The sequence below is a fragment of the Ananas comosus genome, linkage group 6, assembly GCF_001540865.1.
Source record: "Ananas comosus cultivar F153 linkage group 6, ASM154086v1, whole genome shotgun sequence".
NCBI lineage: Eukaryota > Viridiplantae > Streptophyta > Magnoliopsida > Poales > Bromeliaceae > Ananas > Ananas comosus.
The window spans coordinates 4,856,235-4,876,174 of NC_033626.1; the positions used below are offsets into that span (position 1 = coordinate 4,856,235).

The 19,940-nt window shown below is 36.9% G+C and overlaps 1 protein-coding gene across 3 annotated transcripts; it reads right to left on the bottom strand.

Moving 5' to 3' along the window:
* LOC109711452 (probable histone acetyltransferase HAC-like 1) lies at window positions 287–19,663 on the bottom strand. 3 transcript variants are annotated; one of them, XM_020234490.1, is made up of 17 exons: window positions 19,350–19,663; window positions 18,808–19,114; window positions 17,294–17,405; window positions 16,917–17,055; window positions 16,145–16,660; window positions 13,988–15,900; window positions 12,478–12,774; window positions 12,098–12,376; window positions 11,102–11,230; window positions 10,790–10,990; window positions 10,491–10,633; window positions 10,071–10,383; window positions 9,668–9,807; window positions 3,966–4,044; window positions 3,480–3,872; window positions 1,172–1,389; window positions 287–1,068 (listed from the first exon to the last, which is right to left on the bottom strand). In XM_020234490.1, the coding sequence occupies exons 2-17, from the start codon at window positions 18,978–18,980 to the stop codon at window positions 954–956; spliced, it is 5,160 nt and encodes a 1,719-aa protein (XP_020090079.1). In that variant the 5' UTR covers window positions 18,981–19,114; window positions 19,350–19,663; the 3' UTR covers window positions 287–953. The 3 variants fall into 3 exon arrangements, with proteins under 3 accessions (XP_020090079.1, XP_020090078.1, XP_020090077.1); XM_020234489.1 differs by having other exon boundaries at window positions 13,988–15,843; window positions 16,740–17,055; XM_020234488.1 differs by having other exon boundaries at window positions 16,740–17,055.

A 19,940-nucleotide genomic window follows, 5' to 3' on the forward strand; every position in this document is an offset into this window, starting at 1 on the left:
TTCTAATATCGGTGAAACATTTATTTTCAGTATTATTTGTTCCGTCTGGGGTGCTGCTGCTCTTCAAATAGTTCATCTACTCTGCGGGTGTTACAATTGGGTTTATCTGCTACTGAATTAGCAAACAAACTTGCAACAGGAGCAAGGGGGAGAAGTTTTACACGAGTTCATTACCAAACCATGTCGACAAGTGCTGCCAAAATAGCCTGGAACTACATAGTTGGAGTCCTTGAGAGTAAGAACAAGATAATCCAATTAATAATAACAAGAGAGACGACATCCAGCATGCTGAGAGAACTACTTATTTCTGTATATTTAAATTAAAAAGAGCATTTTACAAAATGGGATAGGATTTGACAACACAACGGCCCCTTTTCATCCCGACCCTTCGAAAAAAAAAAAAAGAAAAGGAAAAGAAGATTAAAAATAGAAAGTAATTAAAAGAAGAAGGAAAAAAAAAAANAAAAAAAAAAAAAAAAAAAAAAAAAAAAAAGAAGCAAAGATGATATGTCACCGGGACGGACATCTTTTTGTACAGTCACCACCAGCAGTAGACAGAGTGGTACGATACAAGATAAATAAAAGAATCACCCCCACCATAAGAGGTTGAGAGTAGAGACCTATCAAATAACCTTTGCGGATTGGCGAGATCATGGCTAGCATTGGAGATGATAACCAATTGCACGACTTCCTCCCATCTTGTTCTACAACACAAAGTTGAAATGGAGGAGCAATTTTTGTCCACTCCATGAATTTGAATCTGAGCAGCGTTGGCGAGGAACCTCTTTTTCCACTTGCATAACAATCTGTCAAAAAAAAAATACTACCCCAATACAGTGGACTGCACAAGGAAGCAGTCAGCAACCTGCTCCTCATCCTCCCCTTGCAAATTCTGATCCTACTGCTCGGCAAAAGCTATTATGTGATCTGTACAGAAATTCGAGTTGGCTTGGTTACTCTGTGGTGCAAGCTACTTCAGCGGCTCGCTGTCTCATCATCTCCATCACTGCGGCCCTCCGCCTGGACTCGGACTGCTGCTGCGACCTTCTTAAATGCTCCTTCAAATCCCTGTGTTTATGAAGGTTAGGATATTCCTTCTACTAGTGATAGTACTATTGATGCTATTAGTAAATAGGAGGTGGCACAGAACAAGGAAAGACAAGGTTCCAACCTGCAGCGGGGCACAGTACATTCTGATTCTTTACAAGCTCGGGCATGGAGCTGAAGAAGATACCACATTTTCTTACACAGAACACAACCTCCTGAAGCTCGTATTTTGCACTGTATACCATGACGAAAGAGTCCCTTCACTTTGCGGCAGTTAGGGTATTGGCAATATGCAATGCGACACTGTGATGCGTGCACCAAAAGATCTAGCATTTTCCTTAGCTGCGCCACAGCAGAAATAGAAGAATAGTTTCATACACTTGCGGAAACAACTGAAGGATATGCATAATCGTCAGAATGAAGCCAACGTAATTACTAATATATCAATGGTCAATTACTGCCGTCAGGACGGAAGCTGTTGAAGATGTAACTATACAACATCTAATTCTTTCACCAAACTGCACTAAACTAGCCTAATCCAATACAAGAAACAAGCACTGGATAAGAAATAAACATTAACTAGGTCTTATCCAGTACTCTCTTATACTAAATAAGAAATATATGGAAATATATGTATGACTTTCAAATCACAGAAAAAAAAGACCTAAAAGAAAAGTTGCAGACTCACAAAGATGGAGAGATCCATGATTATGTCATAATTTAAGCTTCATAGCTACTAAATTATAATAAACTATCCATGCAAGCAGCTTCAACAATTATGCATCATGTAACAACATCCAGACCTATGCAACTTACGGGCTGTTTGATTGGATACAGTTGTAAATACAGTGTAGTTAAAAATACATGCAGCTAAAATACAATAATTGTAACTACACATAATTTGTTTGGTTCTATGTAGATGCAACTGCTGCAGTTATATTTTTTCTGTTTGGTAATATGAAGCTGACAGTTGTACTTGCGAATCACGTCACCTTTTCAAATAGTGGTGAGACTACCTCTACTATATATAAAATAATTATATGATTTTATTAACCATTAAATTTGCTATCTGTCTATAAATAAGTGGATATATATATATATATATATATATATATATATATATAGAGAGAGAGAGAGAGAGAGAGAGAGAGAGAGAGAGAGAGACTCCTATGCTTTCGAAAGTACGGAGGCCTTCATGCTTGTAAGTTGTTTTCGATGATGGGACATTCAATTTGGCGATAGGCTTCAGTAGACATGATCTACACAATTAGAACTATCTAGAAACCAAATTTCATAATTTTTTGACTTTATTTGCCTAGTAAACGAGTAGCCTCAAAATGAACAGCTGAAAATAAAAATCACATAAAATACAGTGATAAAAGACTCAAATTTCAAATCAGAAGTATTGATCTTGCTATTGATGTTTAAGTAGAATTTTTTATTAAAGTTTCATGCAATTTGAATTGTTCTGCACCGTTGAACTTAAAACGCGCCACATTGACCGTTAAAATAGTCATTTTTGAGACATTTTGATCACTCAGTAAATGATGTAGAAAAAATATAAAATTTGGTTATTAGATAGTTCCAATAGCGTAGATTATGCCTAACGGAGCCGATCGTCAAATCGGATGTCCTATCATCGGTAACAACTTACAAGCACGGAGGCCTCCGTACTTTCAACAGCACATGAGACGTGCTAAATATATATATAATATTTTTATATTTTTTTAATAATTTTTCAACATACCAACAGACATGATTTAAAATTTTCAATCTATTTAACTTTAATAGAGAAACTATACTTAAAAAATCTATTACAACTCTCTATTTTTTTATCAAATTGAATAGTTATAATTAACTAAAATTTATTAAGTTAGAATACACAATCAAATTCTATAAAAATATCATGTCACATAACTATAATTCATATTTTAAAAGAAACTATTTTTGAAAATTTTAATTTTTTTACAAAAAACTTGCATTGCATGCAACTTTTATTAGTATTTATTTATGTTCAAGTATTTTTATTTATCTATACACAAGTATATATTTATTTATTTATTATTTATTTATATAGCTATTTATTTATGGATTTACTTATATAGCGATTTATTTATTTATTTATTATTGTTAATTAGTGGGTGATCCGACCAATTGCTGCAGTTGGAACTGCAGCCAATTTCGATTCAGTTCCAACTACAGTATTTGAGCCTTATTATATAGTTGCAACTGCAGCAATTGGACTCAAATTGCATCAAACCAAACCAAGAATTAAGTCTGCATGTAGTTACAATTGCAATGCAGTTGGAATTACGTGCAACCAAACAGCTCCTTAATATCTTGCATACGAAAAACAACATTCCAAATCCAAAATTATTTAAAAATTCCAAGCTATTCCGATAGTGGAATAAATGCTTGAATACAAAAATTACCTGCAAAACTCGTTTCTGTCTAGCTTCCTTATTTTGTGCATCACGATCAGCGTTGGATGGATGATTTGTTAGTTTATGAGGATGATTAGCACCGCCTTCCTTCTGGTAGCAAGCATTGCAGACATCAAAATCAGGGCAAACTTCACAACGCCAACCCTGACCAGCTTCAATATCGTGATGGCACATATTGCACGTGGTTACAAAAGCCGGTGCGGTTGGATTATGGAGGTGGTATAAGACCATCATTGACGAATGCTTAGCACGACGTAGGGTGTCATATTGATAATGATTGCCTTGACAAAGACTCAAGAATGCCTGCCTCGTGTCAAAGAACTCGCTCTCTAGGATCTCGTCTTTGTCCTTTGTATCAGCAGGCACATCAATGATTTCAACCTAAACAATACCGGTGATAAGTGAGCTCTTTTTTTTTCTTTATCTGAGTAACGTAAAAAAGGTACGGCATGGTAAAAATGTTTAATAACTTACTGGGTAGAGCATATGCTTCTCCCTACTATTAATTGGATGTCTGTCCCTCTCCTCAACTCTTTGTTCAGCTTCATGACACCTAAATGGAACAGGAATCAAATGATATTAACAGTATACAAATATTAGACGGTAAGTTCCTTTCAAGAGTTTCCTAATAATTATGTAACCACTGAATTGTGCAAGATCAAGTTTATCATCTATATTAGAACAAAACTTCAGGTCATGAGAAGCTGAAAGTCAGCTCTGCCTCTGAGGAACTGAAGTTTTCTCTCCTTAGACCAGCATAAACATATTATATATATATATATATATATATATATATATATATATATATATATATATAGGTTTAAAGTACACCCAGTCTGCCGGGCCGATCACCGTGCCGTCCGTGTCAATCAAGAACGGCACGATACCACCCCGTGCGATGCACAGCTTAAGAACCCTCTATTTCTTAAACTTAGTACGTAATTTCCTCAATAAGTTCAACAAGATATGATATAAAATACATAATAATAGTTACAATATTATTTTGCAAAGAAATACAATATTCCAATGCTATATGTGTCGCACCAACGAAGCAATTTTTTTTGACCGCACGCATCGGCACGGCTCGGCAGCCACCGTGCCGTACCGTGCCGGCAACGTTCGGGCACGCCCCACCACCGCACATTAAATCCTTGTATATATAAAATATATATAATATTATATATAATAACTATGTTGGAATACTATCAATAGCACCAGCTGTTGGTGCTATTAGTTTTTTAGCCCTTGGATGAGAAATGTGCGCCTAGGATGAATGTGGCCCCCCTAGGTTGAGTGGGTGGTTGGTCGAATAGTATAATCTAACGGGTAAAAATAATCAAACAGTTAAATCTAACAGAGGAAAACTCGAGTAGCACCAAGCCCTTGGTGCATCGAAGTATCCCGAAGCCGGACTATGGATGTCAATGGTATCGATACCGAAATTTTCCGAACGCGAACCCGAGTACGATATATCCGATGGATATGGTAATATGGATACGGCATTGGATAGTCAAAATGGAAACCCGACGTTGATATGGATTCGGATAATGAATTTGATTTGTAGCCCGACGGCCGAGACCCGAACCCGAACCCAGACCCAACCGATCCAAACCGCGATATTTTTTGTATATATATAATATATATTAAAAATTGATGTAGTATTTGAATTTGTTGTTAAAAATTAGGTTAATACCTAAATATATTTGAAATATTGAAAAAAGAAAAGTAATTGTTTCGGGTTTAAATTTTCGGTTCGGGTTCGGGTTCGGGTTTCGATTTTTGCGGGTTCGGGTTCGGGTTTGTTTAAAAATCGCCCCAATCGCGACCCGTTGACCACTCAGTAACCGGACTCTATACTATAATTAGGGTTTTAAGTACCGTCGGCAAACGGCTGCGTATCCACCTGTGCCGTGCGTGCCAAATAAGATACCGGCACGATAAACCCGTGCCGATGACGCTTAAGACCACTCTATTTTTAAATTAGTAAGCTAATTTCCTCCATATATGTTCAAACATATGATAAAATAATAATAAATATTAGAATAGGTTTGTTGTACAAAGAATAATAAATATTCAAGATATTATGTTCCGCACACAAGAATTTTTTTGACGGCAGACATTCGACACGGCTCGACTGTTGATGCCGTGCCGGTACCAAGTGCCGGCTAAGTTTCCGGCACGTACACCGTACCACCGCACATTAATCCATGATATATATATATACTATATATATAATATTATATACTTATTATCTAACTATAGTTGGAAATATATAAATTAGCACAAGCGTTGTGTCTGATTAGTTTTTTAGCACTTGGATTGAGAATAGTGCGGCTATAGCGATATGTGGGCCAGCTAGGTTGAGTGGGTGGGTTCCGACTATAGTAATAGTCTAACGGGTCAAAATAATCAAACAGATTAAATCTTAACAAGGAACAACTCGATACCCAGCCTTGGTGCTATCGAAGTATCCCAACTCGGACTAGATGTCAATTGCCGGTAATGATACCCGAAATTTTATCCGAACCCGAACCGAGGGAAACGATATATCCGATGGATAATGGATATAGGATTTCGATATGTATTATCAGAATATGCGAAAGGCCGACGATATGGTTCGATTATGAATATTTGATTGTACGCCGGCCGAACGATCCGAATCCCGAACCCGACCGACCGATCCAAAACCCGAATTATATTTTGTATTATTATATAATATATATATATAAATTTGATGTTATATTTGAATTTGGTATTTTAAAATTTAGGTTTTAATATAATATTTGTTGAAATATTGAAAAAAGAATAATTGTTTTCGGGTTTAAATTTTCGGGGTTCGGTTCGGGTTCGGGTTTCAGATTTTCTGTCGGGTTCGGTTCGGGTTTTTAAAATCCGCGCCCAATCCGACTAGCCTTTGACTTCTCTAAACCGGGAACTCTATATATATATTATATATAATAGGGATGGTAAATTGCATTGTTACCCAAAACTTTTGGCGAAGTTCACTTTACCTCTCAAACTTCTAAAAATGGACATCTAACCCCTAAACTAATTATCATTCATGTTACCCCTTCCTAATTTTCCGTCAAGGTCTCCGTTAACCGTAAAACTGACGGAAGGGTAAACGAATGAATATTAAAGTTAGGGATTTAAAGTCTATTTTAGAAGTTTAGGGGTTAAGTGAAACTTGTCAAAAGTTCAGCGGGGTAAAATACAATTTACTCAAATTTTATACTATAATTTTTATATTTTTATATTAAAAATTTTTAATTGGCTGAAATGAAGTACTAAATTTTATTTAAGTGTATTTTAATAGAACAATGCTTCTAAAGATAAAAGGGCAAACGCAGTACTACAGAAAATTAACTGAGAATTAAAATCTCTATATCCGAGTGAGACACCTATTGTAATCAACCATATTAGCGAGTACACCAGGATAGTAGAGTGTTCGAGCATCGTAGGTAGTTAAGTACCGTTTTTTTTATATTTTAATGCCAATCTATTCATTTCTTTCGCTTTTATTTTATTAAATAATAAATGTGGATAAATTAGTGGTATGATTTATTTTAGGTACAAAATATACTATAAATTCAAAAATCAACATATCATTAACTTGAGGATTAGTAGTCAATCCATAAGTAACATATTATAATAAAATAATTTATAGTCAAGAGTCCCCTATGGAATAAATTGCATGCACTACTACCTCCTGAACTTTTGGCGAGTTTCACTTAACCCCCCAAACTCCTAAAATAGACATCTAACACCCTAAACTCTAATATTTCATTCGTTTTACCCCTTCCGTCAGTTTCCGGTTAACGGAGCTTGACGGACAACTGACGGAAGGGGTAATATGAACGAAATACTAGAGTTTACGGGGTTAGATGTCCATTTTAGGAGTTCGAGGGGTAAAGTGAAACTTCGCCAAAAGTTCAGGGGGTAACAGTGCAATTTTTCCTATATATATATATATATATAGTTGGACTGGAATACTATTGATAGCAAAATGTCCTTTCTGCTATCAAGTTTTTAACCGTTGGATAAGAAATTGTACGGTTAGGATAATATTAGTCCTTTAGGGTTGAGTGGTCCCCCCTACGGTGTTGAGTGGTCCCCACTGGGTTATAATATTTAATCCAATGGTTAGAAATGATGAAAGGAGTTAATCCAAAGGCTAAAACTTGATAGCAAAAAGGGTCTTTTGCTATCAATAGTATTCTAGCCCAACTCTATATATATATATATATATATAGAGAGAGAGAGAGTTAGGCTGGTATACTATCGGTAGCACGGAGGCCTCCGTACTACCAAGTTGTTTTCAATGATGCGGCTTCCAAATCGACGATCGGCTTTGTTAGATTTGATCTACACTATTGAAAGTATTTGGAAACTAAATTTTATAATTTTTCGGCATCATTTACCTATCAAACATGTAGTCAAAAAATGAACGGCTGAAAATAAAAATCTCATAAAAAATAATGATAAAAGACTTGAATTTAAAATCAGAGATATTGATCTTACTATAAATAGTGAAAAGAATTTTCTATAAAAATTTCATCAGATTTGGATTATTTTACACCGTTAAATTTACAAACGCATCACATCTACCATTAAAATTATCAATTTTGAGACCTTTTGATCACTAGCCAAATGATACCAAAAAATTATGAAATTTAGTTTCTAAATACTTTTAATAGTGTAGTTCAAGTCTAATGGAGCCGATCGTCGATTTGGAAGCCGCATCATTGAAAACAATTTGGTAGCACGGAGGCCTCCGTGCTACCGATAGTTTACCAGCCTAACTATATATATAAAATATAAATAGTCTTGATAGTAGCCAACGCAACGTAACAATTATTATTTTAATATATTCAATCAATAAAAAATTTTAAATCATTTTATTTCAAAAATTTAGATAATATTTTGTAATTTATATATTATATTTTTTTAGAAAATATATACAATATCAAATATAATTTAATGTAAAATAGATGTAGATTTGATATCAAAAATCAAAAATTAAATTTAATTCACGGATTTAAACTCAATTTAAATTTTAATGTAAAATAGATAGATAGATGATTTGATATCAAAAATCAAAACTAAATTTAATTCACGATTTAAATTTCGATTTATTTAAAAAAAGATGGATAGAAGTGCTATTTTTTAAATAGATTGATCAAACCATTTCATTTTATTTTAAATATTTTTAATATTGATCATAAATCGTTCGTAGAATTGATTTAGAGATGTTATAAATGTTTCTTTTAAAAATTGATCATGAAACGCTATCGTTCTATTTGAGATAATTTTTTACAAATTGATCATAAATTTGTATATCATATTAATTCAAAAATATGATTTACAAATTTATCAACCAATCTATCTTTTAAATTATTTCCATTGTAATATGTTGATAGTCCCAAATTTTAAAATTTTAAATTAATTTCAAATTTTTAATTGAAGTATAGATTTACAGTAGATATTCTGGCAAAAATTTGGATAAGTATGATTTTTTCTATTTTAGAGATAAAAAGAAATTAAACAAATTTCGAATTAAAATATAGATTCATAGTAGATATCTTTCAGTTGGCAAAAATTTAGATAAAAATAATATTTTTCTATATTAGAGATAAAGAGAAATTAAATGTTTGTTTCATTACGTTATTTATTTTCCGTAAGGAAAGAGGAATCAATTTTTTTTCCCGCCCAAAAATGGGTCTGTCGACAGACCGAAATTTGAAATACGTGTTTATATATATATATATATATATATATATATATATATATATATAGAGAGAGAGAGAGAGAGAGAGAGAGAGAGAGAGAGAGAGAGTTGAGTTGAGCTCCTGTGCTTTTAAAAGCGCGGAAGCATTTGTGCTTGTGACTTTTTAACCATCGGATCATCTCAAGATCCGTGCAACACTATTAGCGGTGTGTCACGTTAAGTCCCCTTTACTAGTGCTGCATGAATCTTGAGGCAATCCAACGGATAAAAAATCACGAGCATGTTGAGCTCCTATGCTTTTAACTCTCTCTCTCTCTCTCTATATATATATATATGCATGTATGTATATATGCTTGTATGTAGGAATATATGTTTGTATGCATGGAACTATGTACATATAAGGATATGAATATAATTTATATGCTGATTAAAATAAAAAATGACCTACTTGTCACATAGTTGAAAATTTTTGCACTGGTTGCAAACCCAGCGTGTCCCAGATACCATTAGGAGACAGCAGTGTGTGCACACATGCTGCAGATGGACCATAATGAAGTCTTCCTTCATCGGATAGATCGTTTCACCAAGCTACATGAGAAAAACACCGAATGGTTAGTTAAAAAAGAATTTAACAAAGCATATAAATTCTGAAAACATGGCAGCCCCAAAAAATATAAAAAAAAAAAAAATGGGGAAGGTCTCTGATAACTCTCCAGCATACAAAAAGCCCGCCAGGGTCAAGTCCACAAAAAGATCACTCGTTGGCAAGATGTAATGCTTGGATGAAAAATAAACAATTATGTTTCCATAGAATAGGATAAAGAAACCAAGAGCCAAAGGACTAAAATTACTTTCTGCATCAATAAAGCATCCTTGGAGGCATTGGTAGAAAGATCAGCCTGACCAGCAGCTTTCAAAGCCCTTTTTGTAAGTGTCTTTTTGGTTTTCCCCTTCTTTTGTTGCTTCCTATCATCTTCTTCCTTAAGCAGTTGGTTGATCATATCTTCTGCTGCCCCTGGCCAGTAATCTCCATCGAAGTATGGCAAACGAGCTGCAGTGACCTTAGCCTTGCACTCCCCAACGGTTACAAAAAAATGATCATAAAGATTTGTAAGATCTACAACGATATTTTCCTTGGTAGCTTTTCGAAGCATAGACAAGTACCTACCAACAAGACAGGTTTAAAAAAAAAAAAAGTCTCAAAGTTCAAAGTTTGAGGGAAGCACAGAACACACAACTATATTGAAAACACGAGATTTTTTAACACTCACCACTCACGCAGTTTGTCAGATTTTGGGGTTTTCTGAATCTCAGGATGACAATATAAGATGTAATCTTCACCCTTGAGAGGAGGACAAGCCCATATATAGCAGCTAGTGAACCCACGCTTCTTGCAATATTCAAGATATCCTATCTGCAGCAACATAATAATAGATGTTCATATAAAGCCTCAAATATTTACAAAGAAAATAAATCAGGAATAATAAATGATTTAAAAGGTTTGCAAGTGACCAATCAATGTAGACGATACAAAACTGTAGTAGAGATAAATGCAAGTGGGGGGAAGTACCAGAATTTCATGATAAACAAAAGTGCGAAGAGCTTCCCCGCCCAATGTTCTTGTATCAGGCCTGAAGTACTTGACAGAGTCCAAATATGATAGATACACACGCCGCTGGTTAGGGAAAGGGCATTCTGAACCAAATTCTTGAACATACATGCCAAAAAGGCATACTTCTACACCTTCTATTTTCTGGAACAACAATATAGCCTGCAAAAAATCTTTTAGCTGCAGTGCCAACAATTTACTATATTGGAACTTCAAATGAAGCATAGCTTCACTGCAGACTAATTGAAATATGCGGTTGTGTTTGCATTTTACCTTAGACTTATATGGAAACTCTGTTGGGTAGTTCTCTTCCTGAAATATTTCCAAAAACCGAGGTTTCACTTCCAATTTTTTGTCAACTGATGAAACAACTCTAACTACAAGACCTTCTGCTCCAGGTACCTGATATTTGAAATAAAATTTTAAGCAAGATAAAATAGATAGAAGTTTTTGCTAAGTAATATGAAAACTCGTTAGTCTCAGAAAGCTTAAGCTGTCCGAAAACAATGTTTTTGATATTTATATTCAACACTCCTCTCATGTTTGGACTCAAAACTTCTTGAGAGGCCCAAGACGTCGACTTAATTAAATGGGAGGAAATTAAATAACGCTAGGAACCGAGCGAGACTTGAATTCAGAGCCTCCTACCCTGATAACATAGCCATTTGTCTCTGAAAGCTTAAGCTGTCAAAGAACAGTGTTTTAAATATTCATATTCAACAATTCTCTATCCATCATACAAAACCACAAAAGATCAAGAAATAATTTTCTAGAAGCTGCCTGCTGTTTGTAGGCGGTCAAGCCACCGCCTGTGCATACGAATGAAAGTAATATTGTTATAGCTGGCGGTGAAGCTCATATACTTTGGCAGTCACTTTCGTCATAACTGGGGATATATAATTTTGGTGCCTAAGTATATCTACAATCCCTCTGTCCTTCAATGCACAAAGCATATCCAAATGGGATATTAGCTTATATAGATGATCTTATTAGCTTATGTATAGATGTCCAAGATCTTTCTTACTGCTTATCATGTTACATGTCATAGAATCTTTTTCTTTTTTCAAGAATCCATACTTTCAAGGTGTTGTGTAGGCAAAACCTTGTTGAGCAATAATCTGAATGAATCAGACTCAAGTATGATACTATAATAAATTTCAGATTTATTTGAAGATTGAAATGGGGCAGAACCTGAATCTGCCATAAAACCAGGAAGATATAAACTGAAGGTGTTCTAAATTATGCAGTGATTCCTATTACCGCAGTTACCTCGTCAAAACATTTCGAAAGATGACTTGCTCGCTCCTGTCTCTCTTGCTTAAGCCGCTTGGAAAGTCGTTGCTCAATGTGATCGCTGAGTATAGTTCTTGGAAGATCTTTTGCTCCAAGAACAGCACTCTGTGGCAAGGGCTTCCGCTCGCCTCTTTCTATCTCTTCTATGTAGCAATTAGGGCAAGTATATTCAGCTTGTCCACCATCATTTCTTCGACCATTAAAAAGAGCACAAATTTGGTGCTGCCATGCTTCACATTTATCACATTGCACCCACTGTAGGAAATGTAAAATGCATAAGTATGTTTAACTTAAAGAATAGTCTACAAACCCATACCTACTCAACCCTCCAAGAATGAAATCTAATGGAACATTACCCATTCTTCGGTTTCCTCGTCATTTTTCTTTTTCTCAAATTTTGCCTTCAGATACTGAGAACCTTCCACCTCCATGGTGTCACCACGACACTCATTGTAGCAAGGAACACATATATAGTGTCGGGTTTCACCACTTCCAATTGTATAATACATCGCATTTCGCTTTATGCGAGCACCACAAACTGAACAATATATGGGCGGAGGCTCAAAGGTAAGCTTTTCCACTGCGCACAGCTGGCATGAGTTCTCGCTCATTGAATGTTCCATTGCTTGATTCTTTTCAGCTTTCGCCTTACTCTGTAGCAAACAGAATATTGGTAAAATTAGTGACAACTTAGTGACAAACTGTTCCTGAATGTAAGTATGAATGAAATTCGAGCTTCACTAGCAGAATTAAATTGGAAGGTTGGTGTACTGGGAAATAACACAGTATTGTTAAGCTGTGAAAAGATTCCCCAGTATTGTTGAGGAAAGGCTTAACAGGATTAGGAAATAGATATATCATTCAAAGATTACTGAGAATTTATCTTTTCTATTTGGCCTTGGAAAAAACAAAACAGAGGATCCATTGTTTAGATTAGAGTTGAGAGATCTCGACAACATTTGGTCTAACAAGCTTCACAGAAACAAAAAAAATCATAAAAGAAAATATAAACCAAATATCTCTTCACTACTGTCATACTACATGACTAACTCAGCTCCTAATGCACATATTTTGTTATTCCGATAGAAAATGCTTATTTCTCGATGGTCATACAACATATTGATCAAACCAACTAAAAATTCCGCCCCTACCTTGTGCAGATCAGTAATCAAAAATGGTTATTTGTGGGTTTGTTGCATTAATGCTACAAATACAATCAAAACAGCATAAGTATCATATATTATGAAGAAGTAACATATATCTCTATGCATTCATGATCAACAGAATGTTTAATGCTGAACACCTAAACAGGAAAAACACCAACCAGTTACAAGATATATGCAGTTCAATCCAGTAAAAGATATAAGAAGTTAAATCCACATAATGACTGATCAATGACCACTTCTCCCTACATGACAATGAAGATTATTAAAATGACATACTCATACAGCCATGCCTACCGAAATCCATAGTATAAGCAATATGTACAAAAGAAAGATAAGAGAAACAAAAAGCATCCATGCTACTCAATTAAAAGAAGGATGTAATTGGGTCACGTAGGAAAATAATAATAATAATAATAATAATAATAATAATAATCTCTACTAACTAACCATCTGGTGCACATCCAATAAGTAACTAAAAAGTTTAATGCTTCAATATATCAATAAAATATATGCATATTCTATCTATGACTTGCATGAAAAATGACATGAGTTTACAAGAAATTTTAAGAAAAATAAAGCTTCTTAAAAGAAGCATTAAGAAAAACACCCGGATGATTAATGCAACACCACATCCATCAACCAATACATCGCAAAATGTCAAACTTAGCAAGAGATAAATATTGTGTTTTCAGAATCTAACCTGACCAACCCACTGCCTAAGACTAACAATGTGCTCCCTTATTTGCTCTGGAGTGAACAATTCCGTCATTGAAACACCTTTTATCTTTGGTTTTCCTGATTTACTTCCTGTTGCAGAGTCCGCTGTTAAGTCATTCATTTCCTGCTTAACTTCAATGTTATTCTCATGGATCTCTCCTTCAGCCACCATTGTCTCTTGCTTGACATGACAATCAACCTCATTTGAAGTACACAGCTCTACACTAGGTCTCACAGTGCATACGTGCTCATCAATTCCATAACCAAAGGTAACCGACTTTTCCTGTGTGAAGCACGCGACAGGATCAATCTTTGCATCAAAGACCTCTGTCTTTGCAGGCAATGTCATGTTAATCTGTTCAACAACTTGAGAAGGTATCTCCTGTGGAGCACCAGGGGCAGGCACCTGGGATGCGCCAAGCGTAGGCACCTTTGACGCAGCAAGTGTAGGATTTATGGGATGAACAGGAATAGAAGAAATTTCGCTTGGCAGACCAAGAGACGGGGACAGAGGCTGCATTATTCTCATACGCTTTGGCAATGACTGCTGATCAAATTCCGAGGTTTCAATTGAAACGGTGTCAATCTCCATCTTATCAGCACCGGCCCCATTGATTATTCTCCATGGCGCATTTTGATCAGATGTCTTTTGAGTTGGAGCCTTTTGATTATTAGGTGCTGATAAATATTTGCGCGCACGACTACAGACGGGACAATCTACAAGGTTGCAATTACGGTAGTGGAGAAGGACTTTCCTAGAGTCTGAACAGTAAGTGTATGTGCACTGCTTACTGTTACAATTATTAATATGCTTCACTAGTTGCTGAGCTTTCGTGCAGGAACGATCTGGACATTTCCCTGGTGGATCTGGACAACGACGAGCATGGTGCAAGAACAGCAACAACCTTAGTTGATTATAGTAATTACCTTCTTGCGTGGTGTGTTCAGATCCCATAGCAACTGTGTTTTTTGGATACCTTGGAGCAGCAGCACTTGCTGCATTGGCTCCAGAAGTATGGGTGACACTCCCTTCTAGGGGAATGCAAAGTGGCTGAGCTTCATCCCGTCCTGATATTCTCTGATGAAGTTCCTCTTGTACATGCCTTTCCAGCAAAGAATTATCAGCAGCCATGTGGGTTTTCTGCAGCAGTTGAGGTCTCCACTGACTGCTAGGAAGGCGATTCAACTCATTATGAGTTCCATCAGATTGCTGGTGTGAAAGCACCAATTGCTGCGAATCTTGTGAAACTAGAGCATGGATGTCCTGAGAACCAACCAAATGATTGTTCAATTGATCAGCTTTACTGTTACTGTATGGAGTTTTTTGCTGGTATTGACCCGGTAACTCTGGAAGTTGAACATGTTCAATTGATTGTGGAAGTACCAAGTCGTTATGAGACAGCATAGGATGTTCAGGCATCACTTGTTCAGCCAGACCGGAAGCCACTGAAGATTGCCTCAAAGTGCCCTTCAATATAAATTGTTGGTGCTGTGGGCTTTGTTGATGTTGTCGCTGTAATTGGTGTTGGTTTTGAACAAACTGCGCGTAAGGCTGATTAGACTGTTGCTGAGAATGCTGCATCAGCTGTTGTGACTGAACTAATTGGTCGGGAATCAATTGGGATGACTGAAAGTTGACCTTATCTGGATGGTCAAACATTTGAGATCTCAAAGGAGGCTGCTGCAGCGGCATGGCTTGCACACCAGAGTGATGGCTAAGCAATGCCTGATTTGTTCTCAACTTGGACTGCATGTTTACAGCATTTGCATTCGGGTTGCTTGTTGAGGATATAACTGACGAACCCGGACCATAAAAATTTCCAGTACCTGCCAAATCACCTGGTTTCATTGCATAACCGTCAGCCATCATCGGCATAATTTGCTGTGACAATGATGCTGTACAAAATTGACAAAAAAATAAGAAAAAACAAAGATGCCAATTTTAGTAAGAAAATATAATAAGAATAGAAAAAACAACCTTACAGGAATAAGCAGAAAGGAGATAATTTTCTATAAATGCAATACGCAAAAAGATGGGTCAAAAAGAAAGTTGACAGGCATAAACTTAATGCACAGGATAGAGAAGAGAAACGTGTCAAGTATGATGCCAAAGTAATGATAGTAAAGAGGACAACAGTACTTGGAATCCTTTGTTGAGGGTGCTGCTGATTGAAGTTCTGCTGCAGAGGTTTTGGTGTACTACCATACGAGGCTAGGTTCATGTATCCTTCAGATGCTGCAGGTCCATTCACTAGCTGCTGATTGTTGCTCCCAGGTAAACTCAATCCACCATTCATTAGACCATTTGAGAACCCATAGGAAGAAGGCTTTTGCTGCAAATTGGACCGCATTCCAGCACCAATTTGCCCTCCAAGATGCATCATATGGCTACTTTGATTTCCAGCATACTGTTTTTGCTGCTGCGGTTGTATTTGCGCAGACATAGTAGAAGAATCAGTGCTGACAAATCCACCTCCATTAGAATATTCAGAATTCATTGATATCGTCCCTTGATTATTGAATCCTGGAGTCGGGATCATTTGACTATATTGTCGGGACGACATGCCCATCGAAGCTACTGAAGATGCTATGTTAGTTCCAGAAGAACCAAGAGAAACATTGGCAGACGAGTGTTGGTAACCATTAGTAATTGACCCTAAAGAAGTTCACAAGGGTGAATGACATTTAAAAAAGGAAAAAAAAAATTAGAAGTATCAGGCTAAAATATATGCTACCATCGTATGCATTGAAGGAGGCATTATGCCCAACATCAGCTAAGTTACTGGCTGCTGGCAGTAAGCTCCCCATATTGGTGGTCTGAGGCAGCATACCAGCACCACCCATTGTGTTTGCGGCATTTTCCATCGCATTACTAGAGATTGTAGAATTGCCTCCTGCACTATGGGGCATACCAGGCGTCGGAATCATTGTACTGTAGGTGGAGGCAGATGTTATATTTTGTGATGAGTGCTGGCTGTTGTGTTGTAGATTTCTTATGATAGACTGCAAACGTTGCTCAATTGGCCCCACCAACATTTTCAGGTACTCCTCCTGGTGATGGATACACAAAAATTTAGGTACAACCAACAAATTCAGCATCTAGCCAAAAAGTGAACGATGATTCTGGTACTCAAAAAAGTTACCTGAATAAATTGAACTCTTTAAATGGTGATTAACACAAAATACTGTTAATATATGCAAAACTTTCTGTTGTAACATGCATAGAATACAAGGAAAGTATAATTGCCGAAATATTTGTTTTATCTCAAAGAAAAAAAAGGAAATGTACCTTAGTGGTATTTTCCTTGTATATGCAGTCTTCCAAGCGCTTTGCAAGTTCTGGTAGCCTACGCTGCCAGTCACCAGTCAAGGGATGATTTCTTCTTTGTAGATAAGTAAAACTGCAAATCATCCGAATGTTTTATGATGGTCATACAAATATATGTGAAAAGAAAATAAATAAATAAATCTTTCGATACTTGTAGAGACATCAAATATTAAATTAATAACCAGCCTAACGTCCCAAGATTATCTATCATCGTTCCATATTCTAGGTTACAAAATTTAGAGCATCTATTTGCCTCCTATTGGTGAATAACACAGCTCCACCTTCTCGTGACAATATTGTCCCCAAAATTGACTTGCCTATAAAAGCAGCATGAATATTCTTCAAAGAATTCATGCCATGCGCTTCAATACTCGGTATAAAAGATTTCTATGAGTATTCTGAAGATGAGATCTATTTGAATAAAAAGTAAATTTTCAATACAAGAAGTGCACTTATATAGAGGATAATCATAGTGTGGATTAATTTAAAATCATTTTCTACTATCTTAATAGCAAACATATATAGCAAGGCCAGAAGAATTAGTGATGGAGAATTATAATAAGGCCAACATGCAGCTATGGTCCCACCAAAATGGTGAACCTAGGAGAAAGTATTTGAAGATAGTCCTACCCTTTGCATGAAGTGCAGTTTTCCTAAGACTCAAACCTGCAACAACGTACTTGCAAGCACAGGGCATTTTACACTACACCAAACAATGGACCCAACTGGCAGCAAATAAATAGCAACTATTATCAACATATGTTTCACTACTGCTATTAATTAGCTCATCCATCCTCAAAACAGTTATCCATTCAAAAACAAGAAAAACGCAGAACAAAATTGAGCTCCGGGATAATTGACTAGTCATATTAGATAAAATTAGCAAGATTTACACCCAGCTACTTTATTGCAACAACAGCTAGTCATAAGAAAGACAAGGAAATACTAGACTACTAACTAATTACTGATACAGAAATCCGTAGGCGATGTCAAAATAGTTAACAGTTAGCATGCTGAGAATGCAGCCGTACTATCATTACATCAGTGAGTGGAGTACTTTGCATATTAATTCGTCCAGGAGAAATACAAGTGCAACAAATATATGTACTAGTGAATCATCACATCATCTAAGCAGAATACAGTTACTACTAAAAGAGCCAAGAAGTAGAAGGTATGGCTTGAATAAGGTCATGCATGCATACTACTCCGATAGACAGAGATAACAAGAATCTTGTTTTGCCGATCCGACAAACGAAGTGCCACAACAACCTAAACTCTCAAGGTAAATGACAAACACTCTCGATGCCAATACAATTCATTTATGTTAAAAGGTTCTGCCTCTACAACAAACTGTTGTTTATCAAAAATTCCAAAATGGAAAGTAATATTTGCCATTCTAGAAAGCAAGATAAGCGTGCAGGAAAAGCAAAAAATAAAATAAAATAAAATAAGAAGCAGTCCGGCAATTTGCTTACATCTTCTCGCACATAGTTTTGCGGCCAGCAAGGAATTCAGGGTCCATGCCAGAGTTCCCGGGATTCTGCAACGAGTTTCCGCGATGCTGGGACATGGAAGGCAGCTGCGTGCTGCCCTGATTAGCAGGTACCTGCCCCGAGATCTGCCCTGATATTCGAGCCTGCACATTCATATCCGCGATCCTTTTCTCGTCGCACCTCGGTGGCCGCTTCTAACGAGCTACAGTATGAGGACCCCACCACTCTAATTCGTTCGCATGCAGCTCGGATCATACTACCGTCCGCGCCGCCGATTCGATTCGATGCCCTGAGGAAGATGAAGTAGCAACAAGAAAGGAGGATGCTTGCGCTTAATTATTCGCAGAATGGAGAGGGCCAGGACTAGGGTAAGGGTAAATCAAGAAGTTAATTTTTAGGAAGAGGAGAGAGAGAAAAGTAAAGTAATTGGAGGCAGGAACAGATAGAATCGGAAACCCTAGGTAGGACGTCGGAAAGGGAATCAGTAGCGAGATAAGCAGCGGGGAGCGAGGCGGGGCACGAACCTGAACCTGATGTCGTCGTGGTCGTCGTCATCGACCGCCTCTGCGTTTATCTTCTCTTTTCAGCAGCAGCAGCAGGTACGATCGACGGAAGGATTGGTCGATCGGGTTAGAGAAGGCGAGAGACGGGGGGAAATGGGGAAAACAGAGTCGGGAACGAGGAAGAACGGCGACCAATCACGGATCTCGCAAAATTCTGTCCCCAATACGAGCGAGAGCGAGAGAGTTGTCGCAGGATCGCGTCCGACCGAACCTAAATCCCCCCTTTCGCTCTCTCTCGGGGCTGGGCAAACCCAACCCCAACCCAACACTCCGAATATTATATTCCTTTTTATTCGTCCTTCTTTGTTAACGGACGAGATGACTTACTACCTTCACCTTCTTTCGATTAAACTCGATCGCTCCGAAGGTCGTATTGTCGCTCGGACCTCCAACATAGTTCGCCTCCGCCCGCCAGACCGATCAATAACTTCCCAAGTATAGAGCTGCTCTATTTTTCTTCGTACTAGTTATTTTAGGGATAATCGACCCTCCCTAGAGCAAGTGGTAAAAAATTTGATGGTTGATATTCGAGATCCAAATTCGAATCCTAGT

Coding starts and splice junctions, on each gene's coding strand:
- LOC109711452 (XM_020234488.1), bottom strand. CDS start 18,980: ATGAATGTGCAGGCTCGAATATCAGGGCAGATCTCGGGGCAGGTACCT. Junction 15,901..16,144: donor CCCTCAACAAAGGATTCCAA/GTACTGTTGTCC, acceptor AATTTTGTACAG/CATCATTGTCACAGCAAATT. Junction 12,377..12,477: donor ACGAGGAAACCGAAGAATGG/GTAATGTTCCAT, acceptor CATTTCCTACAG/TGGGTGCAATGTGATAAATG.